Source organism: Lagopus leucura, unplaced genomic scaffold (genome assembly GCF_019238085.1).
Source record: "Lagopus leucura isolate 7727_CA_CO unplaced genomic scaffold, USGS_WTPT01 Super-Scaffold_100070, whole genome shotgun sequence".
In the NCBI taxonomy this organism is placed as follows: domain Eukaryota; kingdom Metazoa; phylum Chordata; class Aves; order Galliformes; family Phasianidae; genus Lagopus; species Lagopus leucura.
Window position 1 is genome coordinate 385,652 of NW_024962312.1, and position 23,621 is coordinate 409,272.

The 23,621-nt window shown below is 50.1% G+C and overlaps 1 protein-coding gene across 10 annotated transcripts in view; it reads left to right on the top strand.

Annotated features, from left to right (window-relative positions):
• The first annotated feature begins 8,266 nt into the window (after positions 1 to 8,266).
• ZNF532 (zinc finger protein 532) overlaps positions 8,267 to 23,621 on the top strand; it is a 42,046-nt gene continuing 26,691 nt past the window's right edge. The window contains exons 1-3 of one of the 10 annotated variants that reach the window (XM_042886977.1): positions 8,267 to 8,318; positions 10,158 to 10,267; positions 21,181 to 23,540. In XM_042886977.1, coding sequence (XP_042742911.1) covers positions 21,201 to 23,540 — 2,340 coding nt within the window. In that variant the 5' untranslated portion in view covers positions 8,267 to 8,318; positions 10,158 to 10,267; positions 21,181 to 21,200. Of the gene's footprint in view, positions 8,319 to 8,729; positions 8,746 to 9,020; positions 9,158 to 9,181; positions 9,228 to 9,380; positions 9,397 to 9,465; positions 10,268 to 21,180; positions 23,541 to 23,621 lie in introns of those variants that run through there. The other 9 variants (XM_042886983.1, XM_042886981.1, XM_042886980.1 and 6 more) reach the window with 9 other exon arrangements.

Genomic DNA, 23,621 nt, shown 5'->3' on the forward strand with positions numbered 1-23,621 from the left:
TAAGAAACGTGAACCAGTATTTCTGGTTGTCCCCCTGCACCCTGCATGCACTGCCAGCCAAACGCTCCAGGGCGATTAACTGCTCCCCAGATCTTCCAGGGGAGATGTGGCTGTTGTAGGAAGAGTGAAGATTTCTGATAGTAAAAAAATAAATAATCTTTCTTTGTCCTGAAAAGCAGACAGAGAGCTGTGCGGCTCAGGTTGGGAACTGTGGCTTTGGGATGAGAGCTCATGGTCCAGCACAGCCCCCGTGCTGGCTGGTGGCATTCTGCTCCACAGCTGAACTCAGTGCTCCTGTCTGTGCACCACACAGAGCAGGGTGATGGTAGCTGTGCTTCCCTGAGTGGTATGGACAGGTATACATTTTTTGGGTAAGGAATTGGCTGAGGGCCGTGCTCAGCAGATAGTGGTTGATGGAGCTCAGTCCAGTTGGCGACCTGTTACAGGTGGTGTTCCTCAGGGCTCGGTACTGGGGCCCATCTTGTTTAATGTCTTTATTGATGACCTAGATGAGGGCACTGAGTGCACCCTCAGTAAGTTTGCGGATGACACCAAGCTGGAAGGTGGTGTGGATCTGTCTGAAGGCAGGCAAGCCCTTCAAAGGGATCTGGATAAGCTGGACCGCTGGGCTGAGGTGAACGGGATGAGGCTCAACAAGGCCAGATGTCAGGTCCTGCATTTGGGCACAACAACCCCATGCAGCGCTATGGGCTTGGGGATGAGTGGCTGTGAGTGTGAAGAGGAAAGGGACCTGGGGGTGTTGGTTGATGCTCAGCTGAACATGAGCCCACAGTGTGCCCAGGTGGCCAAGAGGGCCAACGGCATCCTGGCCTGCATTAGGAATAGCCAGCAGGAGCAGGGAGGTGAGCATCCCCTGTACTCAGCTCTGGTGTGGCTGCAACTTGAGTGCTGTGTTCAATTTTGGGCTCCTCAGTGCAGGAAAGATGCTGAGGCCCTGGAGCGTGTGCACAGAAGGGCAGCGAAATGGTGAGGGGTCTGGAGCACAGGGCTGATGAGGAGCTGAGGGAGCTGGGATTGTTCAGGGTGAGAAGAGGAGCTCAGGGGAGACCTCACTGTACTGTGCAACCTCCTGAAGGGAGGCTGAGATGAGGAGGGGTTTGGCCTCTTCTCCCAGGCAACCAACAGGACCCAAGGAAATGGCCACAGGTTGTACCAGAGGAAGTTTAGGTTAGACATAACAAGAACTGTTTCTCTCAGTGGTCAGGCACTGCAATGGCTGCACAGGGAGGTGGTGGAGTCACCGTTCCCAGCAGTGTTCAAGAGGCATCTGGATGAGGAGCTGGAGATGTGGCTTAGTGCTTGTGGTAGCAATGGTGATGGGAGGGCAGTTGGACCAGGTTATCCTGCGGGTTGTTTCCAACCTTGTGATTCCATGATGCTATGATTCTACGATCAGGGCCGCACTCCGCTGTGTGCTGTCGGTGTGCTGGCTGCAATAAGGCAGGCGGTGCTGCTTCCCTTCGCTGTTGTCGGCGATGCTGTCTAGAAAAAAGCTGCTTCGAACTTCTCTGTCAGCAGCAACCTGCGCACAGATGGTGCTGTGCTGCCTCTCCTGGGGAGATTGCTGCTGTACAGCAGCGGGCTGAGGAGAGCAGGGCTGCGGTTCTCAACAGCTGAAGGAGAGGAAAAGCTGCCAGAGCGCTGTGCTGAAGGGCTCAGGCATGGCAGCCTGCAGGAAGACTGCAAAGGCTGAATTGGTTTTGTCCCGTACTGCTCAGCAGGAACCAAAATTGCTGGGTGATGTTAGAGGTACCAGCCTCTCGCTGTGAGTACCCACTGAAATTGAACTTGGGGCTCTCAGGGGCCATTGCCAGCGAGAAGGCGTGCAGCACTAACATGCAAACTGTTCTCTGCCATCCTCCTTTGAAGGGACACTAACAGAAGGACACTGACATCACATTTACAACTCACAGCAGCCCCTTCCCTCCCGACCCAACGAGAGGAAGCGTGCTGTGAGTGCCCTGGGGCGCATTGGTGCTGTGCGTCCGCCACAAGCAGCTGCCCTGCACCTCACGGCAGCAGCAGGCAGCCCTCCTCCTCCTCCTCCTCCTCCTCCTCACACAGATAACCAAACACCTTCATTAAACTGTTTGTTCGGTGAAGGCTGCTTCCAAAACTGCAAACCGCTGTTGAGAAACAAATGTTTTCCTTTCTGAACAGAATGCAGCAGGAAAGGAGAAAAAATCCGATTGTGTTCCTGGAGATTGCCACGAGAAGCAACTGCCCTTCCTCAATTAATTCTGCCTCAAGTAATTCTTCTTTTAGACTCGTGAGCTTTTCTCTCTGCAGTGTTTTCTGACCGCAGATATCTCGGTGCCAGTCAGTTGTTGCAGTGAAGTTAACGCACAACAGCTATTTCAAGAATCGCATTAGTAGTCTTTTGCAAATACAAATGCTACTGAGTCATCAGTAGCAGCAACTTCTCAAGTTAGCAGATGGTGGCCCTATAAGAAAACATGTTTTCATACCTTACTCCGCAATTTATTCCCAGACTGAACAAAGATAGCCAGGTAGTGGCATCTGTCAATGTCATATTTCCCGTTAAACTCCATCTGTCTGCAAGATCTGAAGGTGTCTGAGCTATAGTAGATAGAAGGCACAGAGAGGGTAATTAGAATTCCAGCGTATCACAAACTAGAATTGGTTTTATTTATGTAAGACGGACATTTTTGGAGAGCTCTGAGCAGTTGACTTTGCTGCTGGGATTATTATTTGTATGCATGTGGTGCAAAATGTAAATTTTTGCCTTATCTGAAGCCAAGCCATTTCTTGCACACCGAGCCTATGTAATTGTTTGTATTGTTCCCACAGAAGGGTGGTGCAGAAAGGCTTTCAGCAGGGGTCCAACCAATTTCTGTGCTTGCAGAGATTACACCGAGGCATGTGAACCTGTCGGTCCGACCACGCAGGGCTCAAATCGGGTTTTGCTGTTTGCTGCCCTACTGTCATCACAACTCAGTAACTCACCAACAGAACCATTTCCACCCGCCTTTGGTGAACAGACAGGTTGTGAGGGTATTTTCTCTTCCAGAAGGATGAGGGCCCTGCAGGCTGTGCCCTGGGCCCCATGGCACTGCTGGCCCCACACGGGTGGCTTCAGCCCCACTCTGCTGTGAGCTTCGGGCCCCTCTCCCTGGTGCAGAGGACACGACACGGCCCAGCACGTGGCACAGCTGCTCTGCTGCTTGTGTCCCCTAACACGGGTGTGAGATGCTCAGAGATGGGTGGCTCTCGCTCTGCCTCCATTCTCATTCTGATCCTTTTGCCCTGTCTCCTGCTGCTGGGGCAATCCTTTCCTTGTCTTGGGATCCACCTGCCTGCTAAGACAGCTCAGCTTGCCTTGGCATACTTGAGGGAGGGGAGTGATACGAACAGAAGAACGAGTTTGAATCCTGTCTCAAGTAAATGAGACTTTCTGCAACCAGCTCCTGCCGCTTCACCACATCCCATGGTGGGGGTGGATGCACATGGCTTTCAGCAGGCCAAGGCAGAAGGGTCGTACTGCTCCATCCTCCTTGGCTTTGCTCTTAATGTGCCCATGCCATCCTCGGGCTCTGCCCGCCCAGATCCCACTGCCGTCCCCCAATTCCTGAGCCAGGCTGCCTGCACTGCATGAGGCTGCCTGCGCACGGAGCTCCCCTCTCCAGCTCAGCAGTGCAGTTTGCTGCCCGTGACACTGACTGCTGTATCTTCCATGGATGTACAAACGCTGCGGGTAAGATTGTTCAAGAACATAGCACAGCAGCTCAGAAGGATCAGATGGCATTTCTTGTCACGGAGGAAGCCATCACGATCACTTTATGTATAAGCTACCCAATCTTCGAGGTGCTTTTAGGGGCCAGGTCCCACGTGGATACCCCTTGAGGAGGCAGTGCTGGGGAACCGCAGCAGCACGGGCTCTTCTGAAAGCAGAGAGGACAAAGCTGCTGCAGACCTGCAGTGGCGGCTGAGCCCTGAGGACAATGCATGCAGGCCCACGGCGCGCTCCTAATCTCCCTGCACAGGCTGACATTAAGCACAATGCTGTCAGGGCCGTGGCAGGTGTGGTCGGACTGAGCATTGTCCCCAGTGACAGCGACGGATGTCCCAGCAGCCGTATCGGCCGTCCTGCTGCGCTGATGGCCCCACAGCGTCCCACGGGGGCCGCGCCGTCACCTGGGGTCCCAGCAGAGATAACTGCGCCCGCCTGTTCCTTTGTGCCTAACGCAGCAGGGCCCCACCACCTGCCCTCCGCACAAAGCAGGGAAGCCCATCTGGGGCACAGCAGGACGATAAAGCGAGCGGCGTGGGTGCCCTGGTGCGTGGAAGCACTGGGGGATGTTACAGAGGTAGGCACGCTCCCCCACCGCAGAAGCGCTGCACACTGCTTGTGGTTGGGTGCTGCGGGGTGCAGGAAGCTCACCAGGCACAGAACCACCTCTCTTCTTCCCTCCCATCGCCTATAGCAATGCCAGGGCGGCCACGGCCAGCACAGCGGGCACTGCCAGAGCCGAGGAGCTGTGCAGCACGGCATGCTCACTGCTGGCTGTGCAAGAAAGCCATAGAGCTGTTAATGCCATCCTGCAGTGTCACTCTGCAAGCCTGCAGCGTTCCTTAACCCGCCTCCAGGCCATGGCTGCAGGCTGCCCTGCTGTCACACGCTGTGCTTTGTTTAAAACAAAACTTCAGCACTGCAAAAACGCTCTCTCTCCTCCTTGACCAGCGTGGAGAATTTCAGCCTTGAGAGAAGCTCAGAAAGGGCAGAGTAAAAGCACTGCCTGAGGAGGGCATGGAGCAGCGCAGGCGCTCAGCTGCGGTTGCAGCGAGCTGCATCCTCCGGGCGCGTGCAGGTGAGCACACAGTGCTCCAATAGCTGCTGATAGAACCATCTGCAAAGGGCTAATGGCTCATTCATTAAGAGCGGGAGCCTGCACAGCCACAGCCTAATCAGATATGGTACGATGAATAATTCAGAAATAATCCTCGCGCACTTGAATAAATATCAGGAGAAGGGAAGTGAAAGCCCCGTACATATGGTGCGTGGAGGGAACAAAACAGACATTCTTCAATGTCCTCCGCTGATGAGCTTCGTTATACGGATGTTAATCAGGCAGGTGGTCGATGCCTGAGGAGAACGCTGACGGAGGGGTTCCTGTCCCAGCGCTGGAAGGTGTAGCAGGCAGAAAGGACCACACTAACAGGTGCTCACAGAGAATCCATTCGCCTTGCATTCTGTCATTTACACGCGGTCCTGTTGTGTAATTAGCTGGCGACGCAGGTGGAGCTTTGGGTTTGGGCCCAGGGCTGCCCCGCTCCCTTCACCACGACAGGGCCAGCATTCTACAGGGTCGATGCGGGTGCTGAACGCCGTTTCCTTCATCTGAAATACCTCTGTGCAGAACGAAGGAATAGCCCGGAGGTGGGCAGAGCACGGAGAGCACAAAGCAGAGCAGCACAGCCGCATCCCAACCCATGGCTGCACCAGGAGCCGCGGGGCGGTGGGACAAGGGCAGAGCAGGGCAGCTCCTGGCACAGCCTGAGCCCCTCAGCTCAGCCCCTCCTCGGCTCTCCATGGGCTCTACTGCCGTGCCAATACCTTTAACTTAACTCCAACGTTAAATAACACGGCTTACAGCGCGGCTACAGTTTTCTCCCTTCCAAAGTCTTTCTTCTTATCTCCTATGAGATGAGTTTCTTTTCAACAAATCTCATTTTTCTAAAAGCAACCCTTGAGTTTTCAGTCCAAGAAATGGGACATGCATTAATAAAGGAAACTGAACTATTTTGAGAAGAAAATACATAAAGAATAGCAATATAAGCATCTGAAAAAGCAAAGTTCAGATGTGGCGTTTGTTTTTCTAATATTTAATGTTTCAATATAGTGCTTAAAGGAAAATAGTGCCACTGCATTCCTAGCACTGGCAGAAGGAAAAACAAACGTGCTGCATAGAAGGAGAATGCAGGCTTCTGCTGCGCTCTTGTCAGGAGCACAGTACAGGAAATTTTAAGATGAAAAGCCTACTGAAAGCAGCTGAAGTGATGGATAGTTTTCAGTTTCTGCCAGAAGCTATAGAACTGTTAGAACAAAAATAAAGGTAGGGTTGAAAACACGGAATTGATATGCTACCCTTCTTGAATAAAGTAAGGGTGTTTCACAGTCAGGAGGGAGGTGTTAGTGAATAAAACAACAAACAAAACTGGGAGAGTGCAAGAAAACGGCATCATTTATTCCAACACAAAAAATGAAAGGCAAATTGATGTCTGATTGTGTGAAATCATCTTCTGACCCAGCAGAGCTGTGATGAATGAAAGCTCTGTTTGCATTTGATATAGCTGATTCCGATACAGAAAGCAGAAATAACACGGCATGTTTTGCAGCGGTGGATTTGCAGAGCCCTAACATCCTTACCGAGTTAAATAATTAAGAAGCCATCAGCATTCGCTGCAGCATCTAAAATAGAATGATGTCAGGAAGTGGTAACTCCTTCTACTGCAGGTTCTAAAGGTGGTGCAGCAGCACATCTATGGGAATGGCAAAGGGGGTCTGCGCCCCGCTGCACACCGACCGGGGCAGAACACAACAGCAGTGCTGCTCTGTGCTCCTGCTGCCTGCAGCCACAGCTGGGGGTTGGGACGAGGGGAAGGAAACGTGCAGGTTGGATCTCTGAGGCACAAGTTTGGCAGCTGTAGGAACCAAGCCTGCCTGGGGCCGTCCTGCACAGACCCACGGCTGACCCACGGGGTCACTGCAGTGACCCACACACAGCAGCAGCCCCAAAGGGATCTGGGGACAGAACGTGCCGAGAGCATCCGAGGCCTCATCATTGAGCAGCAGCGGCGCTGTGGGGACAGCTGCAATGCAGCGCTCTGCTGTTTTGTGTGTCTGAAGGAAAAAGCTGCTGCAGAAGGGCGGTCTGCCCAGCTCCGCTCACAAGCAGTACTTCCAATCCTCTTAACTTTACTATTTGAGAGTTAAACGCTTGCGGTGACCAGCTGTTTTTTTCCCCGTGGGGATGCCAGAAACATATGGTCACGAAGAAACAGCCTGCCCGAAAGGCACAGGGACCTCTATGCCACGTGTAAGCTGTGATGCAAAAGCAGCAGAAGCAGCAGCTACACACACTGCTATGCCAGCAAACCTGACGCACCCGGCGCAGGGAAAAAGACTGCAGCTTCCCACCCAATTTCCTGGTTAATGAGGGAAAATTCGGGTATTGCAGGGGGCAGCTGCAGGATGAACCCTGGGTGGTGCGGGTCAGAGGCCCTTCCTGGATGTCAGCACAGAATGCAGATCCATTTGCCTTTAATGGAACACAGAATCACAGAATCACAAAATGGCCAGGGTTGGAAGGGACCTCATGAATTTCCAACCCCCTGCCACACGCAGGGCCACCAACCTCCACATTTCATAGCAGCCCAGGCTGCCCAGGGCCCCATCCAACCTGGCCTTGAACACCTCCAGGGATGGACGGGGCATCACAGCCTCTCTGAGCAGCTGTTCCAGCACCTCACCACTCTCACAGCAAAGAACTTCCCCTGACGTCCAGCCTCAATCTTCCCTCCCTCAACTTCAAACCATTTCCCCTTGTCCTGCCGTTATCTCCCCTTTCCAAGAGCTGATTCCCCCCTGCTGTTTGTAGGCTCCCTTTAGGTACTGGAGGGCTGCAATGAAGTCACCCGGCGCTGTGCATCCACTACCGCAGAGGCTGCAATTGAGTGCAGGCCGCTGTCAAAGCCCGAACTCGGTACAGCTGCCTCGTACCCAGTAAATGAAAGCGGCGTTCTGCTGAGTGCGGGGCTTCAGGTTGCGGGATCCAAATGACAAAACCCGTTTGAAATGACCCCGCAGGCCGGGGTCACGCAGCGAGCAGCCGCGGCTCCCCGCCCGCCTTGCGGCGCAGCACAGCGGCCCCGGCTCGGGGAACGGTAACCGCGCGGTGCCGCCAGCGCCACCCGCGGCTCTGAGCGCTGCGGGGCGGAACGCGGCGCGCGGCCGGGCCGGGTAAGGCCGCCGGCTCCGTCGTCGAGGCCGCGACCCGCCCGGCGCTTCCCGATCTCCGCCGCCCGCGGAGCGCTGGGGCCGCGCGGCCCTCCCCGCCCCTGGCCGGCTCCCGGAGCTGCTCCGCAGGGAATCGCGCGGAGCTTCTCCCCCAACCCGTGCGAGCCGCTGCGCCCCCCCCTCCGCCTGCCCCCCCCTCCGCCTCCCGCAGAGCCGCTGCCATTATGCTCCGCCGTCTCCCGGCCGGGCCCGGCGGCGGGCGGGCGGCGCTGACCGCGGCCGTGCCCCCCTAAGCCCCGCCGGGCCCGGGCCGCAGCAGGTGTGTGCGCGGGGGGGCGGAGGTCGCATGCGGTCGGGGTCACCTCCTCCTCCTTCCCCTCCTCCTCCTCCCGGCCCGGCGGAGCGCAGCCCGCTCCGCACCGCGCGGCTCCGTCGGCCGCCCGCATCCCACCTCCCCCCCAACCCCGATTAGCACCGCCGCCGCGAGGCCGCGACCCCGTCCGATGCTCCTGGGGGTAGAGGGGCGAGCGGGGCCCGGCTGGGGCGGCGGTGCGGCGGAGGGGGGGGAAGGTGCGTGGGGAGGGGTCGTCGTGCGGTCCGCGTGCCCGGGGCCGAGGCGGCGGAAGAACGTGGCAGCGTTCCCCAGCGCGGGGTGGGGATGAGGGACGCGGGGAAGGCGCCGGCCCTCGGCGCTCCCGGAGGGGAAGGCGGCGCGGGTCGCGCCCGGCCTCGGCTCTTAGTTACAGGTGCGGCTCGGCGGCGTCGCCGGGTTGGCGGCCGGCCGGAGGACGGAGCGAGGCTCGCGCGGAGACGGGGCCGGGCGCGTAGCGATGGCGGTCGTTGCGCGGAGCCCGGGGTGAGTAGCCTCGGCGGAGCCGCCGCTGCCGCGTGGGACGGCGCGGCTCCGCCGCCGGCCGCGGCCCCGAGGGCCGCACGCAGCGCCGGGGCGGCCGCCATCTTGTCGGGGTGGGCCGCGGCCTCCCGGCTTCGCGGGGCCGCCGGGCGCCTCGAGGAAAGCCGAGCGGCAAAAGGAAAAAAAAAAAAAAGAAAAGGAAAAAAAAAAAAGGCCGTCACGGCAGCCCTGCGGCTCGGAGGGGCCGGGGAGCCGCTCCGCGGGCATCTGTCCGCTGCGGAAATGGAGCTCTCGAGGGGAGGGAGGTGCGTGCGTGGGTGATCCCTGCCACCGGCGCCGGGCGGAGGGAGGGAAGATGCCGCCGAGCGGCCCCAGGTGTGGGGGCGCAGGGCGCGAGGGCGGGGGGGGACGCGGCCGCCCCGGGTGCGGCCGTGGGGCAGCGCTGCGGCCGAGGCTGCCGCAGACGTCCCGCGAGCCTGCCCATCGCCCTGCCTTTGTTAGCCGCGGCCGGGCACGCGGACAGCTTTCGGCCAGGTGGTGGGAGGTAAGTGGGGGGAGGGCGGCGGGGAGGCGGGGGGCACGGAGCGAGGGGCGGCCGGACGGGGTCGGGGCTCGGCGGCCCCGCGAAGGCGAGCGGAGCTCCGCGCCTGACGGGGACGCGTTGGCAGCTCCGGCGGGGTTGCCGTAGCTTTTATGTAGGGTGACCAGAACCGGCTGGAACTGGTTTGAGGCAGATCGGCTCCCGAACACAATGCAGTCAGTGAGCTGCTACAGTGGGATAGCTTCCTCCCTCCATGGCAGCCAAAAGCAGAGGAGCTTGCAGAAAGATACCGTCCCCAAACAGTATGTGAATGCACACTTAGACACACAGCACTGGTATGTGGCTATGTAGTCCTAAAGGGTTCTGTCTGTAAATGTACATATTTGCAGTGGCTGAGACGGCTCGGGCTTTTTCTGCCTTTTTTTATGCTTAAGGAAGGGGCGAGAGCTTGAGATTTACGGCCCTTGTTAAAATAGTTTTGCTTTGCAAGGGTGGGACACTGGTTGTGCAGTCTGTTTTAAAACTGAACCGAATAAAACGGATGGAATGATTTGTAATTGTAGCCGTGCTTGCGACTGAAGAATGCTGCTTTGCATGCCGTGTTATTTGCAGGGCACTGTCGTGTGGTTTTCTTCTGGAGGGGATGTTGGGGAGGGGGTCTGAAAGGCCAAAAGGAAGCGATGTTGTTGTGGAATCGTGTGTGAAGCATTGCAAAGATGCTGCAAGGCGTACTCATTTCTCCTTTTTTCTTTTCCTCCTTGTAGGCCTATTGACTGGGGCTGCCTTTAACCCTTTCGTATTCGCGGAGGTGATCCATCTGAGGCAGTAACTGAGCGCTGGCAGAAAAGCCTCCCAGAGGTCAAGGTTCACAAAGGTGAGGCGGGTGTGTGAGTGTGACAGTGGTGTGCGTGCGTGGAAGGCAAAGCCGGCTCCTGGCGGCACGCTTGGCACGTTAGCGAGAGCGACGGCGGCGTCTAAGCGTGTTGGTGAAGAATTGCTATGAACCTCCAGGTTTAATAGGATTAAGGCTATTGTTTGTAAAGGCGTGCTGATACCTGCTCTGAACACGGCCGTTTCGATATCTCACACCCGGATGCGCGCTTTTTCGCAGCGCTGCGATAAAGGATAGGCCTCTGAGTGGCAATCGTAAATTGCGGACCACATGGCAGCGAACTGTTGGAGCTGTGTTACAGCAGTGACCGTCCAGAATTTGCTGTCTGGTTGGGCAAAGGTGGCTTGTTTGGCCGTATGTGAGTAACCCGACGTTTGTTTCTGAATTCAGGTCTTCTGTCTTAAACCTGTGCTTAATGTATCCTACGTAGGAAAACGTGCAGAATAAGGATGGTGTTGCTTAGGCTGCTGTAACCCGGGGAGAATTGTGCGGCAGCCAAGAGGAGAGATGCGTTTCAGAGGTCTGATGGAGCTCCAGTGGATTATTATTTGCATGAATTATAATTTTGTGCAGTAATGAAATAAGAATAGGAAAGCAGACGAGCGGTGATTCGGCTCCTGAGCGATGGCCACTTTTAACTCAGAGCAGTGGGTAGTGGATGGGATTCTTTTTTTTTTTCTCATCTGAAAAATACATGTGTTCTTAGATGTGAGCTGGCATTCGCATCTTGTAGAGAAAGCTGGAGGAGTCAGAGGGAGAGAGGGAGAGGCAAGGAAGCAGTAATGAATGTAGCAAAGGGAAGAACAAAGGCTGTTAGAGCTTGCACATTGGAACACTGAACGTTTTGCCTTGGGGATTCTTTTGCCAGAACTGTTACTTCCTTTAACAGGAAATCAGCAACTCTAGAATCTTACGCGGTGTGATTTTCAAAAACAAAACCTGGCCAGTCTTGGCTGCGTTAGCTGGTTTGGTAATCTGCAGTCTAGATAAATATGGAGGCAAAATGGTGAAAACGTTCTGTTCTGGCGTGAAATGAGGGTCCTCCCCTCTGCGCTCAGCAGAGTAAAGTAGACAGTCTTGAAAGCCCTGAAAGACTGTGGGATTCGGGTAAGTTTTATGGTGGCTGATGGTAGACAGGGCGCCTGCATCGCATCAGTGTGACATGTACAAGGGAGCCTTTTTACTTCCGACTGCAGCAGGTTACATAAAGTACTTAGGTATTAATTGTAGGAAAGTGAAAACAGCACGCCAGTGTTGCGCTTGGGATTGTGTTTCCGTGGGTTTTAATGCAGCTGCAGTGTATTGTTTCTCAGAATCAATAGGGCAGTAGGTAGCAAAATGCCTAACGTCACTACGCCGGTCTCTTTCCATCTTTTCTGTGATTTGGATGCAGAGGTTCTATATTTCATCAGGCATCCGTAGCAAAATTACGCTTCACAAGCGTGAGAAGTTCTCATGGCTTGATAGGAACTGTGCCCATCACTACTGTTAATGCATGCTCTCTTCCAAGGGCCAGCTAAAATGTGTGTTAACAATGTGAGAGCACCTTTCGGGTGTTTTTTTTTCTCTCAACCAGAATAGTGAAGTGCTTCAAGCTTTAATGTACTTGAATGGCCGTGAAAATCAGCACATCTGTTTTATTTGGGTTTTTGAACCAGCTCTGTGCGGGGAATTTTTATTTTTAGCAAAGGAAGTTTTGAATTTGCAGGGCTTTTTTGTGGGCTGCAACATAAGAAACCTGAATAGATGTGGGAGCCTGCAGCGTTCTTGGTGAGTTGGTGGGTTTGGGGGCTTTTTTTGTGTTTTTTTTTTAAGAATTGGAAGATTTGTTCGTGCTTTTCACTGGGTACTTTTGCACGCAGGCCAGCTTCCCTGCAGAAAATGCTGCTGAATGCGTGGGGGTTGGTCCTCTCTCTGAGCAATCGTGAGCTCATCTTCCATTGAGGCTTGCCTTGGGTGTCGGATCCTGAGGGTGGGGGAAGTGATTTACCACGTCTCCTTTCAATTAATCAACTAATTTTTATTCTTCTTCAAAATAATAACGGGAAATAGAATACAGGCATGCACACAGATTGCTGGGTTTGTATGCTTAAAATGCTTTGCCTTTCACAGGCCTGCCCATTGCTAGCATTGCTCCTGCAGGCCGTGCCTGGCCTGGGGCTCCTATGGAGGCTGTCTGGAGCAGAGTCGTGCTGTAATCCAACGAGAGCTGCCATCCATTTGAAAAACTATGGGAAATGGGCAGGAGGCAAGGGCCGTTCAGCGTGTGGTTCACAGTCGCACTGAGTGCTGTGATGTAGCTGCAGCACTCGGGAGGCCGGGTTGATGGTTGGGCTTGGCAGTCTTGGAAGGTTTTCCAGCTTGGATAATTCTGTGGTTCTGAACTGGAAATCTTAACGTTCACGTTGTTGTTGTACGTGCAAATTACTGATGTTGCTGTACTGGCTCGGTACCGAATCAAACTATGGTAGAATAGCATGCAAAAGAACAGTGTGGGGGCTTAGCAGCTTTTCGTTAAGTCATCCTTTATAAGAAATTCAGGAAGCTACAAGGCCCACATTTTGGCTTGATGTATTGTATTAATGGCAGAGAAAAGTTCATTTTCTATGGTTTTTCCCCCTCCAGACATCCAGGTTTGTTTGAAGCAACTTTGTTGTTCAGCTTGCATGAAAAGACATGCAGTCAGATGTGAACTGGTGCTGCCTGCTGTGGACGCATTTTCTGTCTACTCTTCAAATTTCACAATTTCCTTTAAAAAGAAAAAAGATTGAATGTGCGTTTCTCCTGTTACACAGCTTATGTTTACAGGTTATGCCTGAGGTTTGTAAACTTGAAGCCTGAACTGGCTCTGTTGTTGCTAAGCAAGGCTTCTGTATCCAGTGCTGGGCTCTGCTTGCAGCTGTTCTTGGGCTTGGGGGTAGAAATGGAAGGGAGCATGGACATTTTTCACATCTGTTTTGTGTAGGACCTGACTGCATGCAGCTAGTTTTAGTCTCTCAAAGAGAAACTATACGTATCCAGTTGTGCCACCTGCTTTTGTCTGTATGTTTTTGTCACTGTGCGGTGAAATCTACATTTGTCTAAGTTGGTAGAAGTAACTTTTGCTGAAAAAGCAAAAACTTCATTCACTAATTCTGCCGTAGCAAAGTTGTGTCTTTGGCCAGTGGACGCACATGCTTGGGTGGCTGTGTTTCACAAGGGAAGAGCAGCTCGCTCCGTGCAGTGCCAGCCTTCTAAATCACAGTTCCAGAGTGTTCTACCTGATGGTGGTAAGAGCTGGGACTGTGCTCCGGATGCAAGGTTTGTGGGCAGTGTCTCAATGAGCGTCCATTTGAAGGAGCGCTCTGAGCAGCATTCAGGTGCTGTAGCTGTGAGTGAGTATAGGTAGGTCTGAATGCTAATGACTGGTTTTAAACTTCTCTCTGTTGAAGTGGTCAGGCACTTGAGCCTGTTGCCCTGAGAGGTTTTGGAGTCTCCATCCTTAGGGATGCTCAAAACCCGACTGGATGGCATCCCAAGCATCCTGCTGGGGTTGACTTTGCTTTGAGCGGAGATGATGCAGTTCAACCTTAGTTATGATTCAGTGAAATGGCTGTTTTCTAAGCAAGTGAAGAATAAATCTTGAAATCCTTATGGAACAATTGATAGCAACATTACTGCATTGAGTGGCAAAAAACCTAGAAATTTTAGCGTTTGAAATATTCTGGTAATGCTTTCCTTCCTAAGGCTTTTTTGAAGAGGAGGAAGGGATAAAATTGGTAGGAGGTTCTCCTAGAAACCCAGAAATACAAATTCAGATTTCTCTGGCTTGTTAAAGTTTGTAAGTGGAGGCAAATCTGATTCTCTTTTAGTTAAGGGGACTCCTCTGTATAATGTTGAAATAGCACAGTGCTTGATACAAATTCTGACTGCAAAACACACCAATATTTCAGAAAGATTGGTAAAAAACTAAGGCACAGCAGCTGCCTGTAAGGAAAGTCACATTTCTGGGAGCAAGAATTGATTTCTGTGGCAGTAACAAGTCGTGGGAACCTCGATAAGGCAGAAGGCCTGCATTGTGTGTGAATACGATCAGCACTGCTGATTGTGGTTTGAGTGGCCCCTTGCACATCCTACTTGCCTGCTGAGTATTTCAAACCACACTGAGTCATGATTTGAGATGTGGTTCTCATTTCCTGACAGAGTTTTGCTGGTTGAGCTAGCGTGTTGCTTTTGTCTCTCCTTAGCTTTCAGAGTAAATAATAGAAAATGTTGGTTCGTCATCATTGCTCTTGTATGTTGCGTAACTGATGAGCTGCTTACAGGCTGTGTGTCAGGCTGACATGTGCCTCGGCTTAGGAGATATTGCTGTAACTCTTATTGAATCACTTAAGTCTTCTCTACATGATGAAATCTCCTGGCATAACAATAGAGAAATAAAAAATACGTGTTTTCATGCTGGTTCTGCTCATCTGGCTGTTGACACCAAAAAGCACCTTTAAATTTCAGCAGCAGTTTGTAGGCGGCTTGGCCTTCCTTGTGGAGAACAATGTGCCCCATCTGCAGCTGTCCTACAGCCCAAGGATCCACCATACTTAGAAAGTGGGAACAAATGTTTTCTTCTGTGTGCATTTTTCTCCCTTGGCAGAGGGGAAAGGTAGGCCAGTTTGCTGTGCATGGAATGTGGCACCTGGAACCAGCTCAGATACAGGGCCTGGCAAAAATGCCTTGCAGTAAAGCAAAACTGCCTACCATCCTTCAGAAGCACTGTTTGCTTCTAAGCTCTGGTGTTTCTCCGGTTGCTGTTTATGCCGTCAGGGATCTGAGCCTTTTTCACACCTGCACAAAGCATCGCTGTAAGAAAGCTGTGCTTCAGAATGGTCTCTTCAGTCTGTAGCAGAGGCTCCCAGGTGCATGCACTCTCCTTTGCGTATGCTCTCCCCTTTTTCTGGAATATGCCTTTGAAAACCTTTGAGAGCATCTTTGGGTTTTGCATCTTACCAGCTGGGATGCGAAGGCCGAGCGTGCTTGCAGGAATGTAACTGTTTCCCATCACATTCCTCTCCTGCTTGCTTACTGTCTTGTACCGTGAGAGTTCTCACGGGCGGGTTCTTGTTTTGACATAATTGTCCAGTGAACGCTCCCCAGGAATGTGTTATCAGATCAGCTGCAGAGAAGCGGTGCCTTCCTTGGCTGACACCTGGGCTGTGTTCTTCTGCTGCTCATGGAAGTCCTTATCCAGGAGATAAAGAAAGAAAAACATATGCAGTCACAGCAACTTGCTTTGAACGGAAAATCGTCTTCATTTCTCCTCCAGCAGTTAATTCAAACCCTGCGTGTCAGTAACGTGCTGATGCATGCAAAGGCATGGGCTTTACCCCAAGGAGATGAACAGAAGCCACAAAGTAGGGATATTCTTGCCTGTCCCAGAGCCTGTGATCTTTAGGTCTTTGGGCTCACTGGTGGTCTTAGCAGAAGTCATGCACCATCAAAAAATGGAAGAGTTGTTCCTCACAGAACTGCGGCTCTCTGTTGTACAATTCCTGTCAGCCGTATTCGCTTCAATCACTGAATAATCTGGAAGGTAATGCTTGAATTTTCCAATAGCTTTTTTTGTTCTTGTTTTATTGTATAACGTAACTCATATCTTTTGACAGAAGTGACAGAAGTTTTTTCCACGGCGTTCTCTTGGTAGATACCAACTGACAGTCGAGAGGCAGGCAGTAAAAGGAGCATCACAAAGTGAGACCGCCATCATCTGGATGTGAGATGGCACTTTGGGCAGAGCCACCCATCTAAGAACCAACTCTGTATCGATACCTCCAAAATTAGGGATGCTTAATTTGAGTTATAATCTGTCCAGTGTATTTCATATATATATATATGTATAGTATACACTTCAAGTTGTCAGTCCAGTGTTTTGAAGTGAATTTTGCTGTTCTATTACTTAGAAATTAAAAATGAAAAAGTGTGTGTTCCAGACAGCGGAGTTTGGGGAGGTGGGGGTCCTGCAAGTTGTTAATTGCAATGTCTTTTGTTTGTCAGGTCTGAGGAATGCTTGGTTGCACACATTTTGGACCGTTTCTTTGTTTAATTCTGGAGAGCTGCATTTGTGAGGAGCACTTGAAAGTCATTACCACTAAAACTGATAATTTTGATGGCAGCCTCCCGATGGGATTTGTTGTTTTTTTTAACTGGCTTGTGTATCTCTTAGCCATGTTGGGTTTTACTCTCAGCACTTCTCAGAGAAAGCAGTTCTCAAAGAAATTCCAGTTCCTGGAAAATCACAGTTCCCAAGGCAGTCAGGACCTTGCCTCGCGTTCTGTTTGCAGCGCTGTCAGGCTTCGTGTTGGGCACAGCAGGAGCAGGTCAGCAACTTGTGCGGCAGCCAGGGCCTCGGTTGGTTTCAGTCTTGGGTAGAAGGCAGAGTTTTGTCTGTAAGAGAAAAGGCTGGGGAAAGGTGTTTGGGTAAAAAAGGGAGCAGTGTGGCTTTGGAACCCTGACAGTTGTGATGAAAACTAGCTTAATACACTGGAAGTTACACCGATAGTCCAGAATAGCAAGTTAGAGAGAAATAAAATGTGAAGGTTACAGCTCACCAGACTCACCAGGTGTTTTCTCCTTTCTTGTTTGATTTGGATTGCTGTAGAGGCTTGCAGAATGGGAGAGGTTCTCTGTGAAGGCAGCAGCAGTTCACGTGCCCCATGTAAAAGAAAGCACTCTGTTCTCATACTCTGGGAGAGCACAGGAGTTGATCTGTGTGTACCTGGGGGATACCTGCAGCTTCGGGCACTGTGCTCTTTGGATATGTTTAAGGTCTCAGCTTAAAGCTGAAGACCTCTGCATTCTTCTGGGATACTTTTCCATTTTGGAATTAACCCTAAGGAAGTATCTTAGTAAAGAACAAACGTGTCTCTTCTCTGCTATGTAGTTCTGCTCTTAAAGATAACCTGATTCAGTACAGCTGCCTTTACTTCGCATTGCTGCTGCTAAATGTTAATGACTGCAGCATATGTGATTGGAGGAGGTTTTGCACCAGCGTGTTTAGCAGAGAAGCCATCCATGGATGGATGCATGGTGAGAGAGCGCTGCGGTGTATTGAACCATGAAAAACTGTCAGTTGAGGCTTTGTTTGTGTGTTCTGCCTTTGGACTCAAGAACCTTTTCCATGCAGTTCTTACAAGGACTTTCTTTGTAATGTTAATATTGTGTGTGTATGTGATTCTTACTGTTTGTAAACAACAAAAAGATCAACACCTTGCAACCGAGGAAATTGTAACCAGAGCATTAAAGTCGTGACTCAGACAAAGTGAAACATTACATAAATACCACTGTCTTTTTTTAATCAGTCTAGGTATCAGCTTTAGCTCAGCATTGCTCCTCTGTGTGTGTTGTTAACACAGCTCTGATGGTTTGCATGGTAAGTAAAACATAGCAGGAGCAGATGTAGGAACACTTTAGACATCTGTATTTCAGATTAGGTTCATGACGGTGCATTCAGTGTGTTTTCTTAATTTGTGCTTCATCTGTGCACAAGTTATGCATCCAGTTGGAGACAAGGGATAGAAGTCAGTCTGGTGGTTCTCAGTGGCCTTCTGCTCTTGTCTGCATTGCTGAACTCTGGGCCGCCTTTCTTTTGGTTTCTGTCAGTTCTCATTTCATACCCTTCGAATTTCCTGCAGTAGTTTTCTTTTCTTGTTAATACAGGTCCAGAAGTGAATTAAAAATCCAGTCATGTCTACACCACAGCCGTACTGACTGTCTCTCATTGTGCTGGTGACATGCTGTAGTTACTAGGTGGCTGCCTTTGTCATTGCATGCCTCTCACATGACTCTGAAATCCTCTGGGCAGAGGCTGGACTGAAATCCAGGCTCCAGCACAGTGGATAAATATGATCACCAAAATCTTTGGTAGAGGAAGGTGGCTGCTGGTGCGTTGTGCACTGAATGCTGTGAGTTAGCTTTTGGTGATGCTGGACGAGGGCTGAGCTGTGCTGACTGCTTTCCTCAGATCTGTCTGTTGGTTTTATCCCAGTTACCGGCTTTAAATGGATGAGGGCCAGAAACTTGCTGTCAAATAGATGGAGGGTTAAATTTTAAAATTAAATAATAATGCCTGGATTACCAGCGTAATGAAGCAATCTTACGTCTGATAAATACAGTTTATAACTGTATGGTTTACAAATTGTAGTGAAATCTTAATAATGAGCTCTATTTCCAGGAAGAAAGAAATTCTGAGTTAATTAAGGAAGGTGAATTAATTAATTGCAATACTATAGTCATATTTCCTAAAAATCAAATAATGAGTTAATCTCCATAGAATTTGGTGTAATTAAAAGAACTTAGCAAGGCAGCATAACCATTAAACAGACCATGTAAATGATGCTATATTTATTTAAAGCAGCAAATGAAGTGGCAGCGTGGATTGCGGTGTTCTTTCCCTTGACAAATTTTCCCTGATTGCCTTTCTCAGAGTCTGTAATAGCTTCCAGTTGGCCAGCACTGATGAGTAGATAAATTTCACAGGTTTTTCTCATGTGGAGAAATTATGCTCTCCAAATAAGCCACATTTGACTGCAGAACAGAGTACTGTCCATCTTGATAACGATAGCCATAAAAATGTGCTTTTAACCGTAGCATCTGCCTTGTGATTAGTGGTTCTTGATCTTGTTGCAGCTGAATTCGGCAGCCAGCAGGTAGTTTCTCTCTATAAAATATCTCAAGATAAACCATGAGGAGGAAGAGATGATGTGCTGAACTTGTAGGATGCATTTCTGTTGGCAGGTGTGTTTCAGCATGGAAACCAAATGGCATCCTGGGCTCCATCAGCAGAGGGGTGGCCAGCAGGGACAGGGAGGTGATTGTCCCCCTCTGCTCTGCTCCTGTGAGGCCCCATCTGCAGTGCTGTGTCCAGGTCTGGAGCCTCCAGCACAAGAAAGACAGGGAGCATTGGAGAGGGTCCAGAGGAGCCACAGAGATGATCAGGGGACTGGAGCACCTCCCCTACGAGGACAGGCTGAGGGAGCTGGGCTTGTTCAGCATGGAGAAAAGAAGGCTGTGGGGTGACCTCATGGCAGCCTTTCAGTACCTAAACGGAGCCTACAAACAGGAGGGGAGTCAACAATTTGAAAGGGTAGATAACGGCAGGACAAGGGGAAATGGTTTGAAGTTGAGGGAGGGAAGATTGAGGCTGGATGTCAGGGGAAGTTCTTTGCTATGAGAGTGGTGAGGTGCTGCAACAGCTGCCCAGAGAGGCTGTGATGCCCCGTCCATCCCTGGAGGTGTTCAAGGCCAGGTTGGATGGGGCCCTGGGCAGCCTGGGCTGCTGTGAAATGTGGAGGTTGGTGGCCCTGCGTGTGGCAGGGGGTTGGAGATTCGTGATTCTTGAGGTCCCTTCCAACCCTGGCCATTCTGTTCCAACAGACCATTTGCCATGGGGTATAATGTAGTAACTTGTCATATAGCTGAGCTAAGTTGAAAACTTGGAGGCAGTGCTGTTGTTCAATCACCCAGTGGCTCCTTGATGGCCTGTGCTAATCAGTACTGCAGGCAGCATATTGAGCTGTATTGAAAGGATGTTCTTCTGCCTTTCAGTGCTGATACTAAGGCAGGAGGGCAGGTAGGATGCTTCCTAACTGGGCGCTCTCTGACAGTAACACTGGTTTGGTTGAATACCATTTCAGATTGAATGTTGAATTTTGCACAGTCAGTACTGAGCAGCCAAAATCAGCTCTGCCATAACAGCACAGATTATACCTGTGCACTGTTCTAGAAGAAAATGGGAAATTGTTTGTGCTTTCCATAAGTGATTTCTTAGATCTGTACAAGTGATTCATTTTGCACAACTTTGCATATTCTTGAAGTGTGTGGAAAAGCAAGTACCATAGTGGGATTTACAATGTGAAAGTATACTCAAAACTATTGCTTTTCCTTTTTACTCAGCGTTTATAAGGTTTCAGTTCTGAGTTATCTTCTGCATTTTGGAAAAAGAAGAAAAAAAAAACAGTATTAGAGGTTAGCAGTGAATGGGAAGAATGGGATCTGGAAATTATCTGTGAGGGAAAGAAATAAAACTAAAGATCTGGTGTTGTTCAGCTTAGAAAGAAAACTGAAGAGAGAGAATGGAATTAGCGTAGAGAGCTTTTGCAGAGTGGTTAGGTGAGTATAGAGCCACATGTAGTTCATTCAGGTTGCATCAAGGGACATTCAGGTTATGCAGTAGGATACCCACAGTGGGGAAAATGGTGAATGACTGCAGTAAATCGCATTGGAGGTTGTAGAATGCCAGGTCTTTGAAGTAGGTGAGACACCCGTAGAATAAGTATAAATACAGTAAGTCCTTTGTTGGAGCTGCTGAAAAAACAGCTTGTGGGCATTGGGGAACAAATATTCCATAACTCAGATGAAGTGGTTTAATGCACAGAAAACAATGCAGTGCTCTTAAACTGCTAGTAGAAACACATTTGCTCTGCTGTCTTCGAGAATGCTCATCAGGTTGATAGTGCAAATACCAAGGAAGATCTAGACTTAAGGGGATATTCAAATAACTCATGATTTTTCTGAAAGCAGTATCTTGCTGTGTTCATGGCATGGGTGGGACAGGGTAGCAGAAAGTGCAGGAAGAACAGTCAGGAATAAAGTCACTTGAAGAGAAGGTATGTCCCTAGAATGAAATCACTAGTGTGCAGTGTATGAACTTGATGGCATTGTAACGTGAACTCCTGGCGCTGTAATTCAGCTGTACATTGTACACTGCACTGGGGTACTGTTTTTAATATGTAATTTCTGAAAATACCACTTGAGAAGTGAAACAGCACCTTTTTTGCATGGCATGTGAGAATGTGTGCTTTCTGTGTTAGAGCATGCTGTCAGAGATTAAAGTACTGAGAGATGAGGACTTTCTGCTTGTTTTGCAGATTTGCCTCCAATCAAATAGATGACCATGGGGGATATGAAGACCCCAGACTTTGACGATCTTCTTGCAGCCTTTGACATCCCAGACATGGTTGACCCAAAAGCAGCTATTGAATCTGGACACGATGACCACGAAAGCCAGATAAAACAAAATGCACACACAGATGAAGATTCTCATACGCCCTCATCGTCTGATGTTGGTGTGAGCGTCATTGTGAAAAACGTGCGTACTATTGATTCTTCTGAAGGAGTAGACAAGGATGGCCACCATTCCACAGGCAATGGCTTGCATAACGGCTTCCTAACATCCTCAGCTCTTGATAGCTACAGTAAAGACGAAGGGAAGCCATTCAAAGACGATGGGTCAGCTTCTGAGACAACACTGAAGGATTCGGCTTTTAACCAGTTCAGTCCAATTTCAAGTGCTGAAGAATTTGATGATGATGAAAAAATTGAGGTAGATGACCCTCCAGACAAAGAAGAGATGCGTGCAAGTTTCAGAACAAATATCTTGACAGGTTCTGTATCTCAGCAGGAATATGACAAACTAAAGGCACTTGGGGGAGAGAATTTGATTAAATCTAGTATCTCAGTGTCAAGCAGTATAGATAAAAATAAAGTTTCTAAGCGGGAGACAGAGACAAACTCTGTGAATTTAAGTATTTATGAGCCTTTCAAAGCTCGCAAAGCAGAGGACAAACTGCTAAAAGACAGTTCTGAGAAGCTTCTTGACAACAGAGTACTTGATGGAAAACTGAGTGCTGAAAAAAGTGAAACAAATTTTGCCAGCATTTCGCAGTCCAAAGCAAAGTCATCAGCAAAGCTTTCTTCGTGCATTGCTGCGATTGCAGCACTGAGTGCTAAAAAGGCAGCTACAGATAGCAGTAAGGATTTACAATCCAATTCTGGGGAGTCTTCTCCTTTACCAAAAGATATGAGTGAAAGTCCCCGGACTACTGAGAAATCACCTGAGCCTCAGAGTCTTATTGATGGTGCTAAAAAGCCATCTCTTAAACCGCCTGATAGTCCCAGAAGCGTATCAAGTGAAAACAGTAGCAAAGGGTCTCCATCTTCTCCTGCAGGGTCCACACCAGCAATTCCTAAGGTTCGCATAAAAACCATCAAGACTTCCTCCGGGGAGATCAAGAGAACTGTTACTCGAGTGTTGCCAGAAGTTGATTTGGACTCGAGTAAAAAAACAGAGCAGACTGCTTCTATGGTAACTTCCATGACATCCCTCCTGTCCTCACCAACTTCTGCTGCTGTTCTTTCCTCTCCTCCTAGAGCTCCTCTCCAGTCCGCGGTCGTTACCAATGCAGTTGCATCTGCAGAACTCGCACCAAAGCAGGTCACTATCAAACCTGTGGCTACTGCCTTCCTCCCAGTTTCAGCAGTGAAAACAGCAGGTTCACAAGTTATTAATTTGAAGCTTGCTAACAATACTACCGTGAAAGCCACTGTAATATCTGCTGCTTCTGTGCAGAGTGCCAGTAGCGCCATTATAAAAGCTGCCAATGCCATACAGCAGCAGACTGTTGTGGTGCCAGCATCAAGCCTTGCGAGTGCTAAACTTGTGCCAAAGACAGTCCATCTTGCCAACCTTAACCTCCTGCCTCAGGGTGCTCAGACCACCTCTGAGCTCCGACAAGTGCTAACGAAACCTCAGCAGCAAATAAAGCAGGCAATAATTTCTGCAGCAGCCTCACAGCCTTCTAAGAAGGTGTCTCGAGTCCAAGTGGTGTCATCTCTACAGAGTTCTGTAGTGGAAGCGTTCAACAAGGTGCTGAGCAGTGTCAACCCTGTCCCGGTTTACATCCCCAACCTCAGTCCCCCTGCCAGCGCTGGAATAACGTTGCCCACACGAGGTTACAAGTGTTTGGAGTGCGGGGACTCCTTTGCTCTTGAGAAGAGTCTGACCCAGCATTACGACAGGAGGAGCGTGCGAATTGAAGTGACGTGTAATCATTGCACAAAGAACTTAGTTTTCTACAACAAATGCAGTCTTCTTTCCCATGCTCGTGGACACAAGGAAAAAGGAGTTGTAATGCAGTGTTCGCACCTGATTTTGAAACCAGTCCCAGCAGATCAAATGATAGCATCTCCTTCGAGCAATACTGCTGCACCCATGCTTCAAAGCCCAGTGGGAGCTGGCTCACACACTGTAACAAAGATACAGTCTGGCATAACGGGAACAGTCATATCAGCCCCAGCAAGTACCCCCATCGTCCCAGCCATGCCGCTAGACGAAGATCCATCCAAACTCTGTAGGCATGGTCTAAAGTGTTTGGAGTGCAGTGAAGTTTTCCAAGATGAGACAGCTCTTGCCACACATTTCCAGCAGGCTGCAGACACAAGTGGACAAGTAGAGTATCATATGTTTAAATTCCAATGTTTCGCCTATAAGCCTAGGAGGCTTTGGAGATGTTTTTCTTTCGTTTAGATG